This window comes from Chlorocebus sabaeus, chromosome 1, assembly GCF_047675955.1.
Source record: "Chlorocebus sabaeus isolate Y175 chromosome 1, mChlSab1.0.hap1, whole genome shotgun sequence".
NCBI lineage: Eukaryota > Metazoa > Chordata > Mammalia > Primates > Cercopithecidae > Chlorocebus > Chlorocebus sabaeus.
Window position 1 is genome coordinate 18,412,006 of NC_132904.1, and position 25,155 is coordinate 18,437,160.

The window sequence follows — 25,155 nt, forward strand, 5'->3', positions numbered from 1 at the left end:
GTCCCAGCTCTTCAGGAAGGTGAGGTGGGAGGACTGTTTTAGCCAGGGAGGTCAAGGCTGCAGTGAGCCCCGATCATGCTATTGCACTCTAGCCTGTGTGACAGAAACACGGTCTCTAAACAAACAAATGAAACTACAGTTTAAATGTTGGTAAATGAGATATAGATTTTCTGAATTAATTTCCCTTTTATGCTTAAAGAGAGATTTTGGGAGAAAAATTATTAGGAAAAAAAAATCTGAGCCAGGCACAGTGGCTCACGCCTGTAATCCCAGCACTTTGGGAAGCCAAGGTGGGTGGATTGCTTGAGCCCAGGAGTTTGAGACCAGCCTGGGCAACATGGTGAAACCCTGTCTCCACAAAAACTGCAGAGAAAATTAGCTGAGTGTGGTGGCACAGTTCTGTAGTCCCAGCTACTAGGGAGGCTGAGGTGGGAGAATTCACTGAGCCCGGGAGGTCAAGGCTGCAGTGAGCACCGTGAAGGCACCACTATACTCCAGCCTGGGAGATAGAGCAAAATCCTGTCTCATTTAAAAAAAAAAGAAAAACTAACTGAAAACATCTTATAAACTGATACATTTAAGACTGCAGGCTTCCTTGTCATCATCATATATTTAACCTGTCCAAAATATTAAAGTTTATAGTATATATATATTTTTTTCTCAAAGCACCTGCTGAAGATTCTATTTCCAGCAGTGCAGAACCCAAACCTGATCCAAAAAAGGCCAAAGCTCCAGGATTATCCTCTAAAGCAAAGGTATGTTAACTCTGTATACTTCGATGCAGACTTGCTTTTAAATATATTTTATACACTGAGTCATTCTATTAGGAAGGATCACATTATATATAAAAGAACATCATTGCTATTGATATTATCAAATTATTTATACAAATTTCTGTGGCTCATTTTTAATAAGGTCCTAAAACGGAGACATCCTGCTCTCAAGAGGTACTGTCATCTTCCTTTCATGTAGATTTTTGGGGAAAGATATACTTTATTGAAAGAAGAAAGGGCCGGGCGCAGTGGCTCACACCTGTAATCTCAACACTTTGGGAGGCCGAGGCAAGCGGATCACTTGAGGTCAGGAGTTCAAGACCAGCCTGGCCAACATAGCGAAACCCTGTCTCTACTAAAAATACAAAAATTAGCCGGGCATGGTGGCAAATACCTGTAATCCCAGCTACTTGGGAAGTTGAAGCAGGAGAATCGCTTGACCCCAGGAGGTGGAGGTTGCAGTGAGCCAAGATCTTACCATTGCACTCCAGCCTGGGTGACAGAGCGAGACTCAGGGGGAAAAAAAAAGGAGAAAGCAAGCATTTGTAGCTCTGGCATAATAAACACTTTAGGCTGATTTGGATTTAAGAAAAGGAGTTAAATCAACTTCCTTCAAATATGGCACTGTTGTCATCATACTAGAAGATGTTTCAGTTAGTCTGCAGGGAAACACCATTTGTCCCAGTGGGATTTATTTTGATGCATCACTAATTCTTTCAGTATTCATGGAGAATTAGACAATTTAAAGCAGTGTGTTCAAATGTTCAACTTTATCCCCTGGGTGATTTTTTCATTTAATTAAGTTTATAAATCACAGAAAATTGTCATTATCAAGATTCAGATTAATAGACATATTCAGAGTGTTAATTATTTAATACTTACAAAAGGAAAATTGCAAAACTGCAATGGGTAGTAAATCTAAATAGAGAATTATTTAATTTACTTCCTGTAATTGATGAAAAAGTATAGAGTGAGAATGTTTTTTAGCCAGTACATGTATTATTACACCCCCATTTTGGAGTACACATTCTAGGGCCATTCTTCTAAATATTACAGTTAACCATTTTTCTTTCCTATGCTTAGGCCCTTTAACTCCTCAGTGAATTAATTTAAACTATCCAGTGATGTTGTTCTTTTCCTGTCTGCCTGTCCTCATCCCAAATTTAACAAGTGCTTATTTTAGTTTTGATCACGAGTGTTTTGCAGTATTTTTGACTCCGTTCTTAATGCCGTAATTTTTTTTCCAATCTTTTTACGCTTACGAAGCAGTTTCATATAAATGATCTCATATTTGTTTGGTCTGAATGACTTTAGTGTTTATACTAGAAAGAAATTCTGGCCAACTAGAAATAGTGGCCATGCTACATTTATAATAATAATGATTCCAGTAATGAAATTTGAATTTTACCTTAAATATGTGTACTATTGTTTACTATTTTCTATCTGATATGAAGATTTTAAATCTTGGATTATTTTTTAAAACCACTTTAGTGAGTTAAGTATTTAAAGCATTTCTTGTAACTTTCTCTAGAAGCAAGTTCAAAAGGTCTTCAGTTTATGCTATTATGATAGAGATAGATTTAAATATCAACGGAAAGAAACAGAAAAGCTTTCAAACTAAGTGTTTTGAAATGTGTAAATGCCATTCAAGATGTGATTAATGGCCGAGGTGGGTGGATCACTTGAGGTCAGGAGCTCGAGACCAGCCGGACAACATGGTGAAACCCCGTCTTTACTAAAATACAAAAATTAGCCAGGGGTGGTGGTGGGCGCCTATGGTCCCACCTACTGAGGAGGCTGAGTCAGAAGAATCACTTGAACCCAGGAGGTGGAGATTGCAGTAAGCTGAGATCACGCCACTGCACTCCAGCCTGGGCGACAGAGTGAGACTCCATCTCAAAAAAAAAAAAGAATGTCATTAATAGGGAAAGCTATAGTGTTGAAGATTTCAAGAAAAAAAAAATTATCCAGTAAACAAAAAATTTGTGACCTAGACTAATGATCAGTAATAGCAGCTTTTCCAACTACATAACATGCTAGTCCAAGAACTAACCGACAGTTACTTAAGAATATTCTCAGAAAAATTTCTAAAGAACCTGTTCAAAAACATATACAAGATTCTTATGATGCATGTTTTTTTCATGTGAAATATCATGTAGAAAGATTTCTCTGTTTTCTATGGTGCCCTTTTACTGGGCAGCAGCATCATATTCTTAAGGAGAGGTGGCCAAGCTAATCAGTATTCCCTGAACCTTGGTTGTAGAGTGCACAAGGGAAGAAGGTGCCAAGCAAAACCAGCTTAAAGGAGGATGAAGACAAATCTGGGCCTATTTTTATTGTTGTTCCGAATGGAAAAGAGCAAAGGATGAAAGATGAAAAAGGATTGAAGGTAAGGAAGGATTAAGAATCGTCAGGAGATTTTTGCTTGTATTGTTATTCAGGAATAGTTTTGCTGTCTGAAATCCATGTTATTGTGAAATATCTAGGAATTAAGTGTTTCTTTTGCTTATAAATTATATTATTATTTAGTTCATGGGAGCATTAATTCCTACAAATAAACTATAGAATAGAGTTATTGCCTATTTTTCCCTGTAAATAGAAATAAATGATTTCGTAGCTTTTTGGTATCTTCATTTTTAAAATCAAAGAATGGAATGTTGTTTTTTTTTTTTAATTAACTGGATATATAAACTTCTTCATTAATCTTTCTTTTCAAGACCTTACAAGGCAGATTTTGTGACTGTATAAATGGCTAGTTCAGTCATTTATCTTATGTTGCTTTGATTTCATTAGGTACTTAAATTTGTTTTCAAAATGCATAATCTTTTTAAAAAATTATTTGCAGTACAGAAAGTGCAAAGTATGGTATGAAAAGCATGTCTCTGTTCCAGTATCCCTCCACAGGGAGGATATTAGTACTCATTTTTTCAATGTATTACTCCAGAAATATTTTGTACCTCTACTATCATATGTATATTTTTACATAGCCCTTCTTTTATACAGATGGAGACATGCCATATTGTTTGTTCTGTATCTCACTGTTTTCTTTTAATGATGTTTGAAATATCTGAAAGATCATTCGTATCTGTGTATATATGTGTGTATCACTGTATTGGTGCATTATATGTATATACCTTTCTTTATCCTTATCCCAATATGTTCGACATTTAGGTTGTTTCTTGTCTTTCACTATTACAAACAGTGCTGCTGTGAATATCTTTGAATGTAGGTCTTTGTTACACATATGTGAGTGTATCTATGTTAAACTCCTAGAATGACGATATGCATAATTTTGATAGATATTTCAAATTTTCTCTCTCAAAGATGTGGCAGCAGTGTCCACCATGTTATATAGTTATATGTAGGATTGATTTTTTTTTTCTTTAGTAAGAATTGCAAGGCCAGGCACAGTGTCTCATGCCTGTCGGCCCAACAATTTGGGAGGCTAAGGCAAGCAGATTGCCTGAGCCCAGGAATTCAGAACCAGCCTGGACAACATAGTGAGACTTTGTCTCTACAAAAAATTTTTTTTAATTAGCTGGGCATAATGGTGCCTGCCTGTAATCCCAGCTACTTGGGGGGCTGAGGCAGAAGAACCACTTGAGCCTGGGAGGTTAATGCTACAGTGATCTATGATCGTGCCACTGCACTCTGCCATGCCCGGGCAACAGGTGAGACTCTGTCTCAAAAACAAAGAATTCCAAAAATGTGTATTCCTATAAGATTTTCAGAGTTGTTAAGCTTCAAGAAGTATGACACCTTGACATCTGCATTCATATTTAATTACAAATGAATATTGTTGAATTTTGAAATAATTTTATTAGATTGTTCCTGCAGCTGCATTATATAAGGCTCTCTACCTCATTTCAGTTGAACACCCTGTAGCCACTTTTCACTGTTTGTTTTTTCCAGGTGCTAAAGTGGAATTTTACTACCCCACGGGATGAATACATTGAGCAGCTGAAGACTCAAATGTCTAGCTGTGTGGCTAAATGGTTACAAGATGAGATGTTTCACTCAGACTTTCAGCATCATAACAAAGCCCTGGCTGTTATGGTTGATGTAAGTCTGCAATAGATAAATATACATGTATCTCAGACATGTGAAAATACTGAGCCCTATGAAATAATCTGAAGTTTGCATGACTTGAAAAGGAAGTAGAATATACTATGTTCTCTATTTTTTAGAGCTGTTTTATTATTTGGTAGAATAAATGAATGTGTGTGTATATTTTTTAGGTCTTAATTGAAGGCTTAAAAATCTGTCATTTTATTTTTGGGCTCCAATAAAATTTAAGAGACACTTGCCTAGTAGAATTGAGATTTTGTATATTCTTATTTGTGGGAGTTTTGTTTTCTTTTATTTTAAGCACTTGGAGAGTGAAAAAGAAGGTGTTATTGGTTGCCTGGATCTTATCTTAAAGTGGCTTACCCTGAGGTTTTTTGACACCAATACAAGTGTCCTGATGAAAGCACTAGAATATTTAAAATTGCTCTTCACCTTGCTAAGTGAGGAAGAATATCATCTTACTGAGAGTGAAGCATCTTCCTTCATCCCCTATCTTGTTGTCAAGGTAATGTGGTGTTCTCTCTCTGGGAGACTGCTTGAGTTCCCAGCTGACCTCAGTTTCTATACTTTTATTTCCTCTCCCTTTTTTACTGATTATATCATGGTACCTTCCCTACTCATCCCTATTTCCCTATTCTTTCAAAACATAGTAATGCATGGGAGAATCATTACTACTTAGGAAATGCCTCACTTAATCATTATTTTCCTTGTTGTGACTAGGTTGGAGAACCAAAGGATGTCATTCGTAAAGATGTTCGTGCCATCCTGAACCGGATGTGCCTTGTCTACCCAGCTAGCAAGATGTTTCCCTTTATCATGGAAGGAACCAAATCCAAAAACTCTAAGCAGAGAGCAGGTGAAGCAAATAGTTTAAACTGAGATATGAATCTCTGCAGCAGTAGCCTATAGAAGAAATAGTTTATAGATGAACAAATAAATTTCTCCAATGCCTATGTAGTTGATTCCAACCTCCTGATTTAGACTGTGAGAGTGATGAGTTGCACACTGGTGGAGCCATGGTATCAGGTGATACAGGCACCACTCAGTATCACCCTGGTGACAAAATCAAGTGCACAGGGGCCATCTGATTCACAGGCATCTCTTCCTTTCAGGAGCACTTGCTGAAATACCATTTTTTAACTGATAAAAGGCAGTAAACAAAAAATCCTAGGCAGAGCCAGAGTCAGATTTAAGTCCTTCATATATGCCAAGGGAAATTTCTCTAGTAAGGATAAGTCTCTATCCCAAATATGTGTTGTTTCATTAATCTAGCCTTTCTCCCCCATCAGAGTGCCTGGAAGAGCTGGGATGTCTGGTTGAGTCCTATGGCATGAATGTTTGCCAACCAACCCCAGGAAAAGCCTTAAAGGAAATAGCTGTTCACATAGGAGACCGTGACAATGCTGTACGCAATGCTGCACTCAACACCATTGTAACGGTGTACAATGTACATGGGGATCAGGTGTTCAAACTGATTGGAAATGTGAGTGACTTCTCCGAACACTGTCAGCATGTTGTGAAAAGAATTGCAAGATCTCCTAGGTGCTAGGTTTCCTGTCCTCTCAACTGTAGCTAAGCTTTTACTACTTTTTAGTCAACTCAACCTATCAATGTGTCCTAGAATCCGGATAGACCCTTGAGGTGTCTCTGATTAGGCTGTTTTAATGGAAATCAAGTTTTCTTTTCTGAGCATTCTATTCATAGTAAATTTACTTTAGAAATGAGTGCTATTTTTGAATCAAGAAATCTGAGCTAGTCCTGGGTTTAAATTCCTCCTGGCAGTCTGCTCTGTAATTTTTACTGCATCGAGTTTTTGGTTAAAAAGTGCTTACTTGTGTATAGTGTGGATACTAGTATCTGTCAGATCACGTCTTGAGCTACAGCCATGAGCCAGTTTTCCACTCACATTAGGTTCTGCCTCTGACTTCTTATTTCGTTTGAGCGAGTCTGGACCTCTGTCTTCAGTTACCTCATAGTGTCACCATATATTTACACTGGGCTTAAATATGTTTATTTATATTTTCTGATTTAATTCTCACTACTACTCAGTGAAGAATATAAAGCAGTTGGGAATTTTATAGATGACCAAAAATGAAGTTTCTTGCCCATAGTCACACAGCTAGATAGTGGTGACAAAACAAAAAATGGGGAAGCTTCATTTAATTTTTGACCTTTTTATTTGTAGTTACTAATTGGCTTTCTTTTTTATCCTTTCCTTTCCTTTTTTTTTTTTTTTTTGAGACAGGGTCTTGCTCTGTCACCTAGGCTGGAGTGCAGTGGTGTGATCATGGTTCACTGCAGCCTCGACCTCCCAGGCTCAAGTGATCTTCTGACTTCAACCTCCTGAGTAGCTAGGACTATAGGCGTGTGCCACCATGCCCACCTAATTTTTATACTTTTTATAGAGATGGTGTTTCACCATGTTGCCCAAGCTGGTGTCAAACTCCTGGGCTCAAGTGATCCTCCTGCTTTGGCTTCCCAAAGTGCTGGGATTACAGGCATGAGCCACTGCACCCAGCCCCTCCTTCTTTCTTATCTCCTCTTCCTGTTAGCAGCTAGGCAGGTATTAACAGTAGTTCATTTTGAAGTGTGGTGCTTTGAAAGTAAACATGTCCTAACATAGAAGGTTCTATTTGTTTTGATATGAAAATAGATATTATTGAGTTATTCAGTTAAGTTTCTAAATTTGGCCTCTTTACAGCTTTCTGAAAAGGATATGAGCATGCTCGAGGAGAGGATTAAGCGGTCAGCAAAGAGACCCTCCGCTGCACCAATAAAACAAGTGGAAGAGAAACCTCAGCGTGCACAGAACATAAGCTCCAATGCCAACATGTTACGCAAGGGACCAGCTGAGGACATGTCTTCCAAACTCAAGTATGTAGATAGAGATACTTGTCTAAGAGCATCTCTATGGCCTTTGCCTTGTGTGCTCACAGCCTGTCCTGTAACATAATCTTGAGTTCTTGTAGCCATTATCATGCATGACAGAGTGTCTGGGTAAATGTATTGTAACCAAATGTCTGATCCTTCAGTCTTCATTGTCTTTGTCTTTGTCTCAAAACCACTTCTAAATGGTCTTGTGCCTTCTTTCACTGCTTTTCCGTGGACAGAATTATGTATCGCACTTATAGGATGTAAGTACTGCCTGCTAATTTCTCATTAGCAGGGCTCTTATATCTTTCTAACTTCTGACTTGGATTCATCCCCTCTGGAGGGTGACTAGCTTAGAGTTTATAATCAGGGTAGAGGGTGTCCATAAGTACCCCATGAATCAAGTCTTCCACAAAAGTTCAATGTCATGTGGCTAAAACATTGATTCACTTTCTTCTTTGTGTTATACTTGGTTGTGCTTAATTTCCTATTCTTGAGATAAGGCTAAATAAAATACATGCAACCCAAAATTGGCTTAGGGACTCAAAATACTGCCTCCTAAGCAAGACAGCTCTATTTTGGGTTGTGTCATGAGTATAATTTTAACCAACTTGAATTTGGAAACTTTGAATCCCTATTTCTTGGATGTAAAGCTGGCCCTGACCTGTCAAGAGTGAATATTCTAAAAAGGGGTGACTAGTGGTCTCACAAAGTATAAAATGTGCTGAACACTGCATGGAATGGTACTTATGATTAGCAAAATTAAAGCACTGGTTAATTTGGTGGAAAAGAACCAGCCAGTCTAGATTTTTCTTATATATTTGCCCATAAGTAGTGAACTTTGAGTCAATATAATTATCTTTGATTGTTTTCTGCCCCATCAGGAATAGAAGTACAAGGTTTATGGGCTTTAGTGAACTAGAACAAATACTTATAACTTGGCAGGTAATGTAAGTATAAGTTAAAGTTATCTGCCCTCTTAGGATATTCATGAACCAATGTTGTTGGCTATTAAAGGCACTTGCTTAGCTCAGGGACTTAAATCATTCAGGGGGGCTGAAACCAGAAGTTGAACATCTGTCCTGAAGCTTTGGGGCAACTGACAGTGCTACTCTTGCCCTTTGGTTAAGAAGTCTCTCTTAGTTCAGGAGCCTCCTTTTGCTTCCCTTAGCCAAGCCCGAAGCATGAGTGGGCATCCTGAGGCAGCCCAGATGGTCCGCCGAGAATTCCAGCTGGATCTAGATGAGATTGAGAATGACAATGGTACAGTCCGATGTGAAATGCCAGAACTTGTTCAGCACAAACTGGATGACATTTTTGAGCCAGTCCTTATTCCTGAACCCAAGTGAGTTAAACTCTTTCATTTAAATATGAGCAGTTCATGATGATCAGACGGCATATGTGAAATATGCCCTTTGTGGTAATGTGCAGTTAAAACTTTTTAGAACTGATTTCTTTCTGAATGATAGCAGTTGTTAACTAAGACCTGGACCTAGTGGAGAATTGTATAATTCCAACTGACTGGGATGTCTTGTAATAGAGATTGAAGTTTTCTCTTTGCTCTGCTATCTAGGATCCGGGCTGTTTCTCCACACTTCGATGATATGCATAGTAATACAGCATCCACAATCAATTTCATTATCTCCCAAGTAGCCAGTGGTGACATCAACACAAGTATCCAAGCTCTGACACAGGTAATGGGTGTGCTTCTGTGACAGGGATTCCATTGGTGGACATAGAGGCTATAAATGTGATGAATTGCACACTCGCAGAGTCCTAGCATTAGGGGATGCAGGCAGTGTTTCTTTCCCGAGGAGAGAAATGCACAGGTGCCACTCAGTCATCATGTGCCTCAGAGGATATGGCTGTAATAGAGCCTTACTCTTTTTTTTTTCTTTTGGTCTCACTATGTTGTCTGGGCTGGAGTGCAGTGGCTATTCACAGGCACTGTCATAGCACACTGCAGCTCCAAACTCCTGGGCTCAAGTAATCCGCCTGTCTCAGCTTCCTGAGTAGCTGGGACAACAGGCTTGCATCACTGCACCTGGCTAAGCCTTGCATTTTTTTATAATTGCATTGATTCACCAGAGGCTAGAGATAAAACAGCAGCTAACAAGTAAGGACCAACTCTCATGGAACTTATTTAGATTTTAGTGGACAGAGACAAGTAAACAAGAAAATATCACACAGTTGTAACAACTGTGTAAATATAACTTAAATGGAGTAATGACAGAGAGGAACTGAGTAGATACTTAGACTGGATGATCAGGAAAACTCTGATATCCTTGTGGCTAAGAGTATTCCAAGGAGAGGAAAGACCTCGTATTCAGAGGTCTTAGGGCAGAAATGAGCTTGAAGTTCAAGGAAATAAGGTTCATGTGCCTGGAGCATAGTGTTAAAGGGGGAGAATGATACAGAATGAGATTTGAGAGGCAGACAGTGATCATATCATGTAGGGCTTTAAAAGCACCAGGGTGAGTTGTTTGGATTTTATTTCAATTATGATGGGAAACTATTAGAAATTTTTTAAAACAGAAGTCACGGGTGGGTATGGTGGCTCCTGCCTGGAGTCCCAGCTGCTCAGGTGGCTGAGGTGGGAAAATTGCTTGAGCCTGGGAGGTTGAGGCTGCAGTGAGCTGTGATTGCACCACTGTACTCCAGCCTGGGTGACAGAGTGAGACCATGTCTCAAAAAAAAAAAAAAAATAGGCCAGGTGCAGTGGCTCACACCTATAATCCCAGTGCTTTGGGAGGCCAAGGTGGGTGGATCATGAGGTCAGGAGTTCGAGACCAGTCTGGCCAGTATGGTGAAATCTCGTCGCTACTGAAAATACAAAAATTAGCTGGGCGTGGTGGCGCACGCCTGTAGTCCCAGCTGCTCGGGAGGCTGAGGCAGGAGAATCACTTTAACCCGGGAGGTGGAGGTTGCAGTGAGCCGAAATCGTGCCACTATACCCCAACCTGGGTGACAGAGCGAGACTCCATCCCCAAAAAATAAATTAATAAAATTTAAAAAATAAAACAACCCAAAGTGAATCAACAACAATGTGACAAAATGAGATTGTTTTGTAATTTTTTTTTTTTTTTCTTTTTTTTGAGATGGAGTCTCGCCTTGTTGCCCAGTCTGGAGTGCGGTGGGGCAATTTTAGCTCACTGAAGCCTCTGCCTCCTGGGTTCAAGCAATTCTCCTGCCTCGGCTTCCCTAGCAGCTGGGATTACAGGCACCCACCACCACGCCCAGCTAATTTTTGTATTTTTAGTAAAGACAGGGTTTCATCATGTTGACCAGACTGGTCTTAAACTTCTCACCTCAGGTGATCCACCTGCCTTGGCCTCCCAAAGTGCTGAGATTATAGGCGTGAGCCACTGCGTCAGGGTGATAAAAGGAAATTATGTGCTACATTGATGGGATCCAGTGAGAGTTCCACATCACTTTGCTGATATTCCTGATGTTGCATAACCTGAATCATGGGAAACATGTACAAATTAAGGACATTTTATAAAGATTCAAGGTCAAAGCTGGGTGCAGTGACTCACGCCTGTAATCCCAGCACTTTGGAAGGCCAAGGTGGGCAGATCACCTGAGGTTGGGGGTTCGAGACCAGCCTGATCAACATGGAGAAACCTTGTCTCTACTAAAAATACAAAAAACAATAGCCGGGCATGGTGGCGCACGCCTGTAATCTCAGCTACTCAGGAGGCTGAGGCAGGAGGATATCTTGAAACCCAGGAGGTGGAGGTTGCTGTGAGCCAAGATTGCGCCATTGCACTCCAGCCTGGGCAACAAGAACAAAACTTCATCTCCAAAAAAAGGAAAAAAAGAAAAAGATTCAAGGTCCAGAAAGTCAAGGAAACACTGAAGAACTGTCCTACACTATAAAGAGACTGAGAGACATGACAGGTAAATGCAGTGCGTGATTCTAGACTGGTCTTTTGCTTTAAAGGACATAATTGAGGTTATTGGAGAAAATGGAATGGGGTCTGAGGATTAGATTGTAGTGACATCAATGTTAATTTCTTGATGTTGATGGTTTTATTGTACTTATGAAGGAGAATGTCCCTGTTGTTAATAAGTATACCCTAAAGTATCAGGGTCATGGAACATCAGATTGACAACTTTTAAATGATTCAGGATAAAAGAGTTCCTTTACTACCCTTTCAACGTTTCTGTAATGTACTTTTTTTTCACCTTTGCAGATTTTTTGTTTGTATTAATTGTGGAAGAAATTACTGTGGCCACTCTAGAGATAAAATTATATGCAAGGCAAGAGTGAATTCCAGCAATTCTTTTAGGAAGTTGTGGCCAAAATTTATATGAAAGGTACTATGTGCCACTAGGATGATAATGGTGACGAGGAAGGAAGTCATGGTTTCAGCGTTTCTTTTGGAAGTAGAATCCACAGAACTTGCTAACAGACTGGATATAAACAATGCCTTATTACCATTAGTGACAGCCAGTGCACTGAAACAGAACACTGGACCAATATGTGAGAAAGCTGAGTTTTTGAGTTTGGACCAGTAGTCTGATCTTTCTGAGCCTCACTTTTCATCTGGTAAATGGAGATCGTAATATCAGGCCTGTCTGAAGAGTCTAAAAAGCTCTCTTTTTAATAAATTGTATATTTAAACATAAGGATTTTTGTTTTGTTTTGTTTTTGAGATGGAGTCTCGCTCTGTCACCCAGGCTGGAGTTCAGTGTCGTGATCTTGGTTCACTGCAACCTCCGCCTCCTGGGCTCAAGCAGTTCTCCTGCCTCAGCCTCCTGAGTAGCTGGGATTACAGGTGCCTGCCACCACGCCAGGCTAATTTTTCTATTTTTGGTACAGATGGGGTTTCACCATGTTGGCCAGGCTGGTCTCCAACTCCTGACCTCAAGTGACTCGCCCACCTTGGCCTCCCAAAGTGCCAGGATTACAGACGTGAGCCACTGCGCCCAGCCAAACATAAGGATTATTATTCCCTGAATTAGACAATGAGCCTCTTAGAATCGAACCTGTGACTCATTTATCTAATATCTTGCTCAGTAAATATTTGTTGAATGACTGAATCCCTAAGGACTAGTTATTTATATATAAATGGGGCCAGGCGCGGTGGCTCACACCTGTAATCCCAGCACTTTGGGAAGCCGAGGTGAGTGGATCACAAGGTCAGGAGTTTGAGACCAGCCTGGCCAACATGGTGAAACCCTGTCTCTACTTAAAATACAAAAATTAGATGGGCATGGTGGCAGGCGCCTGTAATCCTAGCTACTTAGGAGGCTGAGGCAGGAGAATCACTTGAAACCGGAAGGTGAAGGTTGCAGTAAGCCAAGATTGTGCCACTGCACTCCAACCTGGGCGAAAGAGCAAAATAATAAATGAATAAAATAAGTAAATAAAGTAAATGGGCTTTTTTTTTAAGGTAAGACTTTGGAAGTACTTTGCTATTAAATATTCTTACAGAGAAGTTTCATATAGTGTCTTCCTGCTGCTTTAGAATATAAAGCTTGAAAAATATATCTTGATATTTTTGTTATCAGATCGATGAGGTCCTGAGACAGGAAGACAAAGCTGAAGCCATGTCCGGCCATATTGATCAGTTTCTCATAGCCACGTTTATGCAGCTAAGACTCATCTACAATACACACATGGCAGATGAGAAATTGGAGAAGGATGAGATCATCAAGTTGTATAGCTGTATCATTGGCAACATGATTTCGGTAAGGGCACCTCTGCAGGATTTCAGCTTCCCATCAATCTCTCAGCCTACATAGGTTCAAAAGCCAGAGTCCATGCAGATGTTGCAGTGAGTCCTGTGTCACTTGGTAGAATTTTACATGCGTTGTATAGCAAGTTACTGATGGCCTCCATTGAATGTTTTGCTACACTCCATCCCACCTTACTGTTAGGATATAAAGTAAAATGCTTACAGACTACCCAGCTTCTTCCTGTCAGTTTCTTCATCAGGCGTGGTAGGCCATAGCTGCCTTTCCACAGATAAGTATGGTTACATTAAAAATGCTAATTAGACTGGTTTGATCAGTAGACATTGTATACATGTATTGAAATATCACTCTGTATTCCATAAATTTGTACAGTTATTACATGTTAGCTAAAAATAAAAGGGAAAAAAATTTGTCAATGTTTTACCTTTAGAGCAGATTATAAGGATAATAAAGACATTATCACTCGGATTTCAATATGCTTTCTTAAATTGGGGCTAAAAGGGTGGACTTGATGCCAACTAGCCAGAAATTACAAATTTGGCATAACAATAAATAATTTCACATGTAAAACCAAATACTTTGGCCAGGAGCTGTGGCTCACGCCTGTAATCTCAGCACGTTGGGAGGCTGAGGCAGGTGGATCACGAGGTCAGGAGTTCAGGACCAGCTGGCCAAGATGGTGAAACCCCATCTCTACTAAAAATACAAAAAATTAGCCAGGCCTGGTGGCGGGCGCCTGTAGTCCCAGCTACTCGGGAGGTTGAGGCAGAGAATTGCTTGAACCCAGGAGGCAGAGCTTGCAGTGAGCCGAGATCATGCCACTGCACTCCAGTCTGGGCGACAGAGCGAGACTCCGTCTCAGAAAGAAAAACAAAAACAAACTTTTACAATTAGAAAGAAGCACACTGATTAATTTTGCCTATTACTAGAGGCTTGGGGGAGTGTGGTGATTTTGTTTTTTCGTTAATATTCTAAATTTTAAAAACCACAACATAGCCGGGCGCAGTGGCTCGCGCCTGTAATCCCAGCACTTTGGGAGGCTGAGGCAGGTGGATCACGAGGTCAGGAGATCAAGACCATCCTGGCTAACACGGTGAAACCCCGTCTCTACTAAAAAAATAATACAAAAAATTAGCTGGGCGTGGTGGTGGGCGCCTGTAGTCCCAGCTACTCGGGAGGCTGAGGCAGGAGAATGGCGTGAACCAGGGAGGTGGAGCTTCCAGTGAGCCAAAATCACGCCACTGCACTCCAGCCTGGGCAACAGAGGAGACTCCGTCTCAAAAAAAAAACACAACATAATTGAATGTTTACCAGAATATGCCACCCACATTTCTATTCTTCACTCTCTATATTGAGTTTCACACCTCCCTGACACAAGTATGTCTGGATAGCTGTTTCAGATAGAGAGCCTTGCCCGGGAGGCGTCCACTGGAGTACTAAAAGACCTAATGCATGGCCTTATCACCTTAATGCTGGATTCTCGGATTGAAGATCTTGAGGAAGGACAACAGGTCATCCGCTCTGTGAACCTCTTGGTGGTGAAGGTTCTGGAGAAGTCGGACCAGACCAACATCCTAAGGTATATCTGTACTCTCAGTAAATAGAGCCTGGGGCATCCTCTCTTTTGTCTACGCTTAGAAACCATAACGTCCATAGTCAACTTCCTAGGCAAGCTAACAATCATAAATCAACTTCCTAGGCACGCTTAAAGTTATAACTGACATAACTACATCAGTTATAACTTTAAGCGTGCCTAGGAAGTTGATTTATTACTCTTCATCGTGGACCAAAGGTATTTTAGCCTGAGACCATAGCTAAAACTAGTAAATACTTAGCCAGCCAATATAATGCATTTTCTAGAATAGGACTGTAAAGTTTGTCAGTTACATTTTTCTTGTACATTTCAGGTACCTTTTATTCTTTCTCAGCTACCAATGACAATGAAAAATAGAGTCACAAACCTTACACTTACCAAGTGGTGACTTAAAAGGCTTAAATGGTGTTTATTTTCTTAACTGAACGTCAGGTAGTCCAAGACAATTCCTGATCCATGACCTCTCAATTTATTAGATGAATAGAGTAATCTCACTTGACCTTTCAACTACTGATTGTAATTGGAATGCAGGTTTGAAACTTAATGCTGTTGTGTTGGATTTTTCTTCCAGTGCCCTACTTGTTTTGCTCCAAGACAGCCTGCTAGCAACAGCCAGTTCTCCCAAATTCTCAGAGCTTGTTATGAAGGTGAAGTTGAAATGATTTGATCTCTTTTCTTTCAAAGATGCAATCACTTTGTTAAAAGTATGGGGAAAGAGGAATTGGAGCTAAGAAAGACATAGGCTCATATCAACCAAGTCATACCTGAAAATATATTTTTCATAATAAAAATATTAATAAAATAATTTTTTAAAAATTTAGCCAGGTGCAGTGGCATGCACTTATAGTAACAGCTACTCAGGAGGCTGAGGTGAGGAGATTACTTGAACCTAGGAGTGAGCTTGATCATACCACTAAACTCCAGCCTTGGCAACAGTGAGACCTAATCTCTAAAATATATATATGTTTATGGTTTTTATATATATATGTATATGTATTATATATGTATAAATTATACATACACATACATACACACACACACATATATATATGAACTGGTCTTCAGTTTTTCCCTTCCTACAATTTATATTCTAAGTTCAGGCCTAAACAGTTCATGGCCTCAAACAGTGAAAGGGAGGAGGTATTTTGTAAATATTTTACTAATTCTCTGAGGATCAAAAGGAAAGAAGTTTGAAACAGATTTCATTTATTTTGGGGAAAAAGATATGTACAGCCCTATGATATTTGGCCTCTTTTGTGAAAGAGACCAAATGAACATATTTATAACATTGTAATACTGTTATTACACTGAATTAGTATCAGATATTTTGTCCCCTTGCATTAGATTTGGTTAAGCAACATGAACTACTTTACTCTCAGGAACCAAGGAAACCCAAGAGAGAATTTCCACCAGGTTAAATGATGGCCCCTAGCTCTGGGGGAGTGGGAATGAGTGGAGATGGATGATTAGATATGAATGACTGGACACACTTCAGCTGGTGTCATGATAGAAGTGATTTAAAATTTTCATGTTTTAGCAGCTGAACTTGAAAGATATGATGTGCCATATTTATAGCCCTGCCCATCTTTTAGAAGTGAGCCCAGAGCTTAGGGAATATGAATGGTGACAAATTATCCTCATTCTTCGGTCACTCCTTCTAACTCTTTTATTCTTTTTTCAATAGTGTCTCTGGAGAATGGTTCGACTATTGCCTGATACCATCAATAGCATTAACCTAGACAGAATTCTTCTAGATATCCACATTTTCATGAAGGTCTTCCCCAAAGAGAAACTGAAGCAATGCAAAAGTGAATTTCCCATAAGGACCCTAAAGACCCTGCTACACACCTTATGCAAATTAAAAGGGCCCAAGGTGAGTAAGAATCGCAACTGGTCTCTGAGGGAGCCTGAGAGAAAATCATAGAAATGGCAGTGCTATCAGTCGTTCATGTGTCTCCCTCAGATCCTGGACCACCTAACAATGATCGACAACAAAAACGAGTCTGAGCTGGAGGCCCATCTCTGCCGGATGATGAAGCACAGTATGGACCAGACTGGGAGCAAGTCTGATAAGGAAACAGAAAAGGGAGCATCTCGAATAGTGAGTGGCCTGACTTGAAAGATTGAGGGAAATGAGGCTATACCAGAAGTGATCTTATCTAAGGTGTAGGTCACCAGGATACCTTTTCCGAAGGTCCAAGGTGAAGGCTCACGGACTGGTCCAGTCAATCTCCTGCTGTGGTGCAGTAACCATTTCCACCTTGAAATTTTAAAATCTAAACTAAATATAACCATGTGTTTTTTGGTCCCCAAGAAAGATGCCTAAGGCATTGGTCACCAGATAAATAGCTAGCTCTACTCAACCTGGAAAGAATGTGTCAGTTCCTTCTCCATCAAGTTGAGGTGGAAATCTGAGACTGGAGGCATTCAGTAACCCAGAATGTTAGTGCTTCTGCTGCAAGACCTGCATCATTGGTGCATCTGTTATCTGTAGGAACATACCAATAAGGTCCAGATTTTGAGATATTTTCTGTTCATATCCAACCATCAGTTCCTAATTAATAACTCAAGTCTAACCAATTCTTCCTTATGTCTTTCAACTTTTCAGGATGAAAAATCATCAAAGGCCAAAGTGAATGATTTCTTAGCTGAGATTTTTAAGAAGATTGGCTCTAAGGAAAACACTAAAGAGGTGAGAGTGAAAGGGTTAATCTGAATAGGGGTCTGCTTTATGGTAAAGGGACACTAACATTCATCCCCACCTCTTCCCTCTTCCTGTTCACCAGGGGCTAGCAGAGTTATATGAATATAAGAAGAAATACTCAGATGCTGACATTGAACCATTTCTGAAAAATTCCTCACAGTTCTTCCAGAGCTATGTCGAAAGAGGCCTTCGGGTGATTGAGATGGAGAGGGAGGGCAAAGGTCGCATTTCCACTTCAACAGGTATGATTTCCTTTTATAGCTCTAGGAATAAGCTCAAAATAGCTCCTAGCTCAGGAACCTGAAGTTTTGGTTGGTTTAAATTCATATCCATGAACGTCAATACTTAATGGTCACCAAATGATCTTCCCATTGCTATATCCAGTAGTCAATTCTTAGCCACCTGAATTGACCCATCATCAGTATTTCACAATGGTAAATTGTTCCCTGCCCTTGAGACAGCTTCTTCACTTCACTTCCAGTTCTCCATGCTGTCTTGTTTTCCTCCAGTCTCACTGGCTATTCCTTCTTGGCCTTTGACTGATTCTTGCTCACTCGCTCTGACCTCTTTTTTTTTTTTTTTTTTTTTGAGACGGAGTTTCGCTCTTGTTGCCCGGGCTGGAGTGCAATGGCGTAATCTTGGGTTCAAGCGATTATCCTGCCTCAGCCTCCCGAGTAGCTGAGATTACAGGCATGCGCCACCACGCCCGGCTAATTTTTTGTATTTTTAGTAAAGACAGGTTTCTCCATCCTGGCTAACACGGTGAAACCCCGTCTCTACTAAAAATACAAAAATTAGCCGGGCGTGGTGGCGGGCGCCTATAGTCCTAACTACTCAGGAGGCTGAGGCAGGAGAATGGTGTGAACCCAGGAGGCAGAAGTTGCAGTGAACCGAGATCACACCGCTGCACTCCAGCCTGGGGGACAGAGCGAGACTCCATCTCAAAAAAAAAAAAAAAAAGACAGGGTTTCTCCATGTTAGTCAGGCTGGTCTGGAACTCCCGACCTCAGGTAATCTGCCTGCCTTGGCCTCCCAGAGTGCTGAGATTATAGGCATGAGCCACCACGCCCAGCCTCACTCTGACCTTTTAATGTGGACATCCCCCAGGGTTCAGTCTATGGTTGTCTTCTCTCTTTCTCTTATTTCCTTAATGAATTCATCTACTTCACCACTTTAAATAACATTTAAATCTCCAGCTTAGACCTCCTTCCTGATTTCCAAACTGCTATATCCTACATGATATCTCCACCTGGGTTTCAAATAGACATTGTTTCTTTTTTTTTTTTTTTTGAGACAGAGTCTTACTCTGTCGCCCAGCAGGCTGGGGTGCAGTGGTGTAATCTTGGCTCACTGCAACCTCCGCCTCCCAGGTTCAAGTGATTCTCCTGCCTCAGTCTATTGAGTAGCTGGGACCACAGGCAGGTGCCACCACACCCAGCTAATGTGTGTATTTTTGATGGAGATGGGGTTTCGCCATGTTGGCCAGTCTCAAAAGCAAACAACAAAAAAAACTAAAGTCCTGATCATCCTGTAAGCCTGATCCATTTACTTTTGTTTTGTTTTGTTGTTTTTGTTTTGTTTTGTTTTGAGACAGTCTCGTTCTGTTGCCCGGGCTGGAGTGCAGTGGTGCGATCTAGGCTCACTACAACCTCCGCCTCCCGGGTTTAAGCAATTCTCCTGCCTTAGCCTCCCAAGTAGCTGGGACTACAGGCACCTGCCACCACGCCCAGCTAATTTTTTGTGTTTTTAGTAGAGACGGTTTCACCGTGTTGGCCAGGCTGGTCTCAATCTCCTGACCTCGTGATCCGCCCACCTTGGCCTCCCAAAGTGCTGGGATTACAGGCGTGAGCCATCGCACCCAGCCGATCCATTTACATTCTTCTCTATCTTGGTTGACATCAACTTTATCCTTCGAGTTTGTTCAGATCTAAAGCTTTTGAGTCTTCTCTTCTGTCAGGAAATTATTTTGACTCTACCTGCAAACCATATGCAGAATTCATCCACACTTCTCCTCACCTTCACTGCTACCACCTTGGCGTGGTGTGTTCTCTCTCATCTGTGTTATTGTCCTATCTTCCTACTTGATCTCCCTGCTTCCACCCTGCCTCCCTCTATTCTTTCCTACACATAGCATCAAAATGACTCTAATGAAACATTTTCCAGAGGCTCTCCCTTTCACTCAGCAAAAGCAAAAGGTCCTTTAAAGGTCTCTGAGGTCCTGTGTTTATAGGACCTGACAGTGCCTCTAGTACCTCATCCCCTAGTCCTCTTCCTGTTGTTTCACTCCAGCCCCACCAGCCCCCTTATTTCTTTTTGAGTCAGGGTCTCGCTCTCTCACTCAGGCTGGAGTGCAGTGGCGTGATCATGGCTCACTGGGTTCAAGCAGTCCTCCCACCTCAGCCTCCTGAGTGGCTGGAGCTACAGGTGCATGCCACCATGCCTGGCTAATTTTTGTATTTTTTGTAGAGACGGGATTTCTCCTTGTTGCCCAGGCTGCTTTCTAACTCCTGGGCTCAAGTGATCTACCCACCTCGGCCTCCCAAAGTTCTGGGATTTCAGGTGTGAGCCACCATGCCTGGCCTCCCCCAGTTGTTTCTGGAACACACCAGTCATGCGTCTTCTTAGGGCCTTTGCACTGGCTATTTCTTACAAATAAATGCTCCTCCTAAGATGGCTTTGTTGCCTAGCTCCCTTTCCTTTTTCACATCTTTGTTCAAATACCATCTTAGTAAAACCGTTTTTTTTTTTTTGAGATGGAGTCTTGCCCTCTCGCCCAGGCTGGAATGCTGTGGCACGATCTTGGCTCACTGCAGCCTCCGCCTCCCAGGTTTAAGAGATTCTCTTGCCTCAGCCTCCCGAGTAGCTGGGATTATAGACATGCACCTCCATGCCCAGCTAAGTTTTGTAGTTTTAGTAGAGGCAGGGTTTCACCATATTGGCCAGACTGGTCTCCAACTCCTGACCTCAGTTGATCTGCCCGTCTTGGCCTCCCAAAGTACTGGGATTACAGGCATGAGCCACCGTGCCTGGCCAGTAAAACCTTATTGTTTAAAACTTGCAACCTATCCCTCACCCCACCATAGCACTTACACCTCTAACATACTACATAATGTAGTATTTATTAGGTTAATTGTTCAGCATCTGTGTCTAGTCATGCATATCAATATTTTGGCCAATGATGGACTGCATATATGATGGTGGTCCTATAAGATTATTTATTTGAGACAGGGTCTCACTCTGTCATGCAGGCTGGAGTGCAGTGACGATCTCGGCTCACTGCAACCTCCGTCTCCTAGGTTCAAATGATTCTTTTGCCTTGGCCTCCCGAGTAGCTGGACAGTTGCATGCCACCACACCCAGCTAATTTTTTTGTGTTTTTTGTTTTTTTTTTTGAGACAGAGTCTTGCTCTGTCGCCCAGGCTGGAGTGCAGTGGTGCGATCTCGGCTCACTGTAAGCTCCGCCTCCCGGGTTCACGCCATTCTCCTGCCTCAGCCTCCCAAGTAGCTGGGACTACAGGCACCCGCCAACATGCCCGGCTAATTTTTTTGTATTTTTAGTAGAGATGGGGTTTCACCGTGGTCTCGATCTCCTGACCTCGTGATCCACCCACCTCGGCCTCCCAAAGTGCTAGGATTACAGGCGTGAGCCACCACGCCCGGCCTTTTGTGTGTATTTTTAGTGGAGACAGGGTTTCACCATGTTGACCCAGCTGGTCTTGAATTCCAGGTCTTCCTGGTCTCAAGTGATCCCCCCGCCTCAGCCTCCCAAAGTCCTAGGATTACAAGTGTGAGCCACCATGCCCAGCCAGTCCCATAAGATTATAATGGAGCTGAAAAATTCCTATCACCTGATGATACCATAGCTGTCATAATGTCGTAGCACAATTATTTTTGTATAAGTCTAGTGTAGCCTAAGTGTACAGTGTTTATAAAGTTGACAGTAGTGTCCCAGGCTTTCACCTTCACACACCACTCACTCACCCAGAGCAACTTCCAGTCCTGCAAGCTCTATTCCTGGTAAATGCCCTATACAGGTGTACCATTTATCTTTTATACGGCATTCTTATTGTACCCTCTCTATGTTTAGATACATACTTAACATTGTGTTAAAATTACCTACACTATTCAGTATAGTAACAAGCTATACAGGCTTGTAGCCTAGATGTGTGGCAGATTATACCAACTAGGTGTTCGCATAACTATGAAATTACCTAACAAATGCATTTCTCAGAACGTGTCCTTGCCCTTAAGCCACATGATGTTATTCGTTAAATGATATGAATGAATGCAGTAACCAAGTTTAAGCTGAAATGTTACTGCCCCACAGTGAGAAAGTCCCTGTTTGAGAATTACTGCTCACAGGATCTAGAGACAAACGGAAGACTTAGGAGGTTTCAGTTATAGAAAATAACTATCATGAGCCTTAAACCAAGAGAAGACAGACCCAACTGCAAAAGTGCCCTCTCATCAGTCCTGTGCTTAGTTCTTTCCGAGTTTAGTGACATTCACCTGCTCTTACATTTGAGAATGTGTTTGCCTGTCAAAGCATGTCATGTCTCTGTGGTTTTCAGACCCTGATCATATCTACTCTCAGCCTGTATCTTGCTGGGCTGAAGCTTCAGTTAATTTTGTTCTCTTAAACAGGAGTTCTTGTTTTTGACACCTTAAATTACGCCTTTCCAAGACTTTACAAGTCTTTTTATTTTTTGGGATGGGGTCTCTTTGTTTTTGTGGGGTTTTTTTGAGACAGGGTCTCTGTCACCCAGGCTGGAGTGCAGTGGTACGATCTAGGCTCACTGCAGCTTCTGCCTCCTGGGTTCAAGTGATTCTCTTGCCTTGGCCTCCCCAGTAGCTGGGATTACAGGTGTGAGCCACCATCCCCAGCTAATTTTTGAATTTTTTTGAGAGACAGGGTTTCACCATGTTGGCCAGGCTGGTCTTGAACCCCTGACCGCTAAGTGATCCACCTGCCTCGGTCTCCCAAAGTGCTGGGATTACAGGCGTGAGCCACTGTGCCTGGCCGGGGTCTTGTTTTGTTGCCCCGGCTGGTCTTTAATGAAAAAGACCTCTAAGGAGTTAAAGTGTGGTGCGCAAAATGTCAAACAGTATGCCACATGTAAACATACCATGGTTTGATCAGGGCAGGCATTCTATCCTCAGTTCCAAAGCCCTTTTTGGGGATGTTCGACGTGTGATAATTTTGGCCTAAACAGCACATTTGCAACCCAAGCATGTATTCCCACTGATTATTAAATTGATTTTGTGCCTTAGAGTATTCAAACATCTCTTATTGTTGGCTTTTACATAGTTCTTCATTCATTTTTCACCCCCTCAGAGGATTGTCCTCATCTTTACATTAAAGGAGTCCTTTTTCCCTGGAGTAACCTGTTCTACCTTTCTATTTACCATAAGGCAGTGTTTCCTGCCAGTACCTTACCTTTGGGGCCTGTGGAATGCATTTGCATTGATACCAAGTGAAATATTTTAAAGGCCTGCGTTGTATCATTGTTCATTCAGAAATTTAGGAAGTGTGATGGATTTTTTCTTGTTTTGGTTTTCCTCTCTCCTGCCAGATATTGATCTTAGTGGTAGGTTACAGACACTCCAGTTCTACGCCCTCTTTAGATAATTGTTGGACACCTCCTTCTCTTCCCCATGAATACCCCATAGCCTTGGACACCTTGCTTCCTTTACAGGTTCAAATGAGTGTCTCCTATGTGACATTGGTCCAAACTTAATCTAATTCTTCCAAACATTTAAGGTCCTCTGGTTTTTCAGTTGGGCAATTACAGTATCCTCAGGAGTAGCTTCAGCTTTTTGGATTGCCCAAGTCACCCCTGGGATTACTGGAGTATAATCCCCTGCATAACCCAGGATGCAGATGGATGACCCAATTTACATTCTGCCTTTCTGTATCAATTTTTTGTGTTCTCAAGAAGCTTATATTGTATATTTCAGAGCATCCTTATCACCAACTCCAGGTAGATTCTTGTGGAATTTTTAGTTTTCAAGTATAGTAACAATATTCAAGCCCCAGGAAATTCTTAATTGTTCTTTTTGGTGGGAGATTAACCAAGGCACTTTAGAAGGGGGATATGTGGATATCTGAATATTCTTTCTACCTTTTCCTCTCTAGGCATCTCCCCTCAGATGGAGGTCACATGTGTGCCCACACCCACAAGCACAGTGTCCTCCATAGGTAACACAAATGGGGAAGAAGTGGGGCCATCTGTCTACCTGGAAAGGCTAAAGATCCTCCGACAGCGATGTGGTCTGGACAACACAAAGGTACTGTTCCTTTTCTTCTGTGCAGCTCAGGGAGGGTAGTCACAAGCAGGTCCGAGGCAGGCTGGCCCACAGAGAAGTGTAAAGCTTAGACTTGCTGTATGTGGTTCTGGAGCTGCATCTTGACCTGACCTTAGACAATCTCTCTCCTTCTCTCAATAGCAAGATGACCGACCTCCTTTGACCTCTTTGCTCTCCAAACCAGCAGTTCCTACCGTTGCCTCTTCCACAGACATGCTCCACAGCAAACTCTCTCAACTCCGGGAGTCTCGGGAGCAGCACCAGCATTCAGACCTGGATTCTAACCAGACTCACTCTTCAGGAACTGTGACCTCCTCCTCCTCCACAGCTAACATAGACGACTTGAAAAAAAGACTGGAGAGAATAAAGAGCAGTCGCAAATGAAGCTGCCCCATTCCCCTGGCACCCTGCAGCTTTAGTTTACTAAACTAGAAGTCCTCATAGTTTAAAGTGGCCTCAGCAGGCCTAGTGTATACAGACTGGTTGTACGTATCATGCCGTGGAGCTGGGGGAGGAGTCGTTGTGGCACAAGTACTTGTACATACTCTGCTTCTCTTCGTCAGCGTCCCACTGCTCTAGAAGACTGTCCGTGGATGAGTTTAGTGTACAGACTTGTAAACAGCTGCCCCCTTTGCTCAGTCTAGTTCCCAGATCCTTTTCAATTGCTCATTTGTAAAATTGTCCTAATCTTCCTAGCTTTCTAATAGTTAATATTAGAAACTCTTTAATAGTTTTCCTTTCAGTTTGTGAGCTCTTCTCTGTCGCCCTGAAGGGTCACTGTATTCTGTATGAATGCATGGCATGATACAACTAATTTAAGAGTCTTTTATAAATAAAGTTTGCATTAACTATACCTGACTCCCAAGATGCTCCATATCATGGAGTGTTGGGCAGCAATTTTTTAACTTCTTTTGGTACCAGCTGAGTATTCAGCCAGTTAGGGAAAGGTTCATTACTGCTTACAGAGCTTCCCTTTTTCTTGGCTCACAGACTTGAAGCTGTCTTTTATTCCTTTGGAATGGAAGGAACTCTCCTTTCCTGCTCTCCACATGCAGCTCCTAGGGAGCAGAAAAATCTCATCCTTCCTTGTTTTGAGATTTTGGTCATGATTTCCCTCTGCTCATCACCAGTCGTTT

General features: G+C 41.6%; 1 protein-coding gene and 2 non-coding genes across 6 annotated transcripts in view; all 3 read left to right on the top strand.

Annotated features, from left to right (window-relative positions):
• CKAP5 (cytoskeleton associated protein 5) overlaps positions 1 to 24,872 on the top strand; it is a 99,424-nt gene extending 74,552 nt beyond the window's left edge. For all 4 annotated transcript variants that reach the window (XM_007999933.3, XM_037999411.2, XM_037999409.2 and 1 more), the window contains exons 27-44: positions 667 to 755; positions 3,037 to 3,162; positions 4,686 to 4,835; positions 5,143 to 5,346; positions 5,562 to 5,697; positions 6,131 to 6,324; positions 7,543 to 7,715; positions 8,884 to 9,057; positions 9,286 to 9,406; positions 13,230 to 13,409; positions 14,807 to 14,994; positions 15,581 to 15,656; positions 16,694 to 16,882; positions 16,973 to 17,110; positions 17,618 to 17,701; positions 17,796 to 17,955; positions 23,850 to 24,001; positions 24,161 to 24,872. In XM_007999933.3, coding sequence (XP_007998124.2) covers positions 667 to 755; positions 3,037 to 3,162; positions 4,686 to 4,835; positions 5,143 to 5,346; positions 5,562 to 5,697; positions 6,131 to 6,324; positions 7,543 to 7,715; positions 8,884 to 9,057; positions 9,286 to 9,406; positions 13,230 to 13,409; positions 14,807 to 14,994; positions 15,581 to 15,656; positions 16,694 to 16,882; positions 16,973 to 17,110; positions 17,618 to 17,701; positions 17,796 to 17,955; positions 23,850 to 24,001; positions 24,161 to 24,403 — 2,777 coding nt within the window. In that variant the 3' untranslated portion in view covers positions 24,404 to 24,872. The remainder of the gene's footprint in view (positions 1 to 666; positions 756 to 3,036; positions 3,163 to 4,685; positions 4,836 to 5,142; positions 5,347 to 5,561; positions 5,698 to 6,130; positions 6,325 to 7,542; positions 7,716 to 8,883; positions 9,058 to 9,285; positions 9,407 to 13,229; positions 13,410 to 14,806; positions 14,995 to 15,580; positions 15,657 to 16,693; positions 16,883 to 16,972; positions 17,111 to 17,617; positions 17,702 to 17,795; positions 17,956 to 23,849; positions 24,002 to 24,160) is intronic.
• Positions 5,825 to 5,935, top strand: LOC119624633 (small nucleolar RNA SNORD67). The gene has a single exon (XR_005240786.1). It is a non-coding gene; the product is annotated as a small nucleolar RNA SNORD67 (small nucleolar RNA).
• On the top strand, positions 9,456 to 9,559 carry LOC119624634 (small nucleolar RNA SNORD67). The gene has a single exon (XR_005240787.1). It is a non-coding gene; the product is annotated as a small nucleolar RNA SNORD67 (small nucleolar RNA).
• Positions 24,873 to 25,155: the final 283 nt, after the last annotated feature.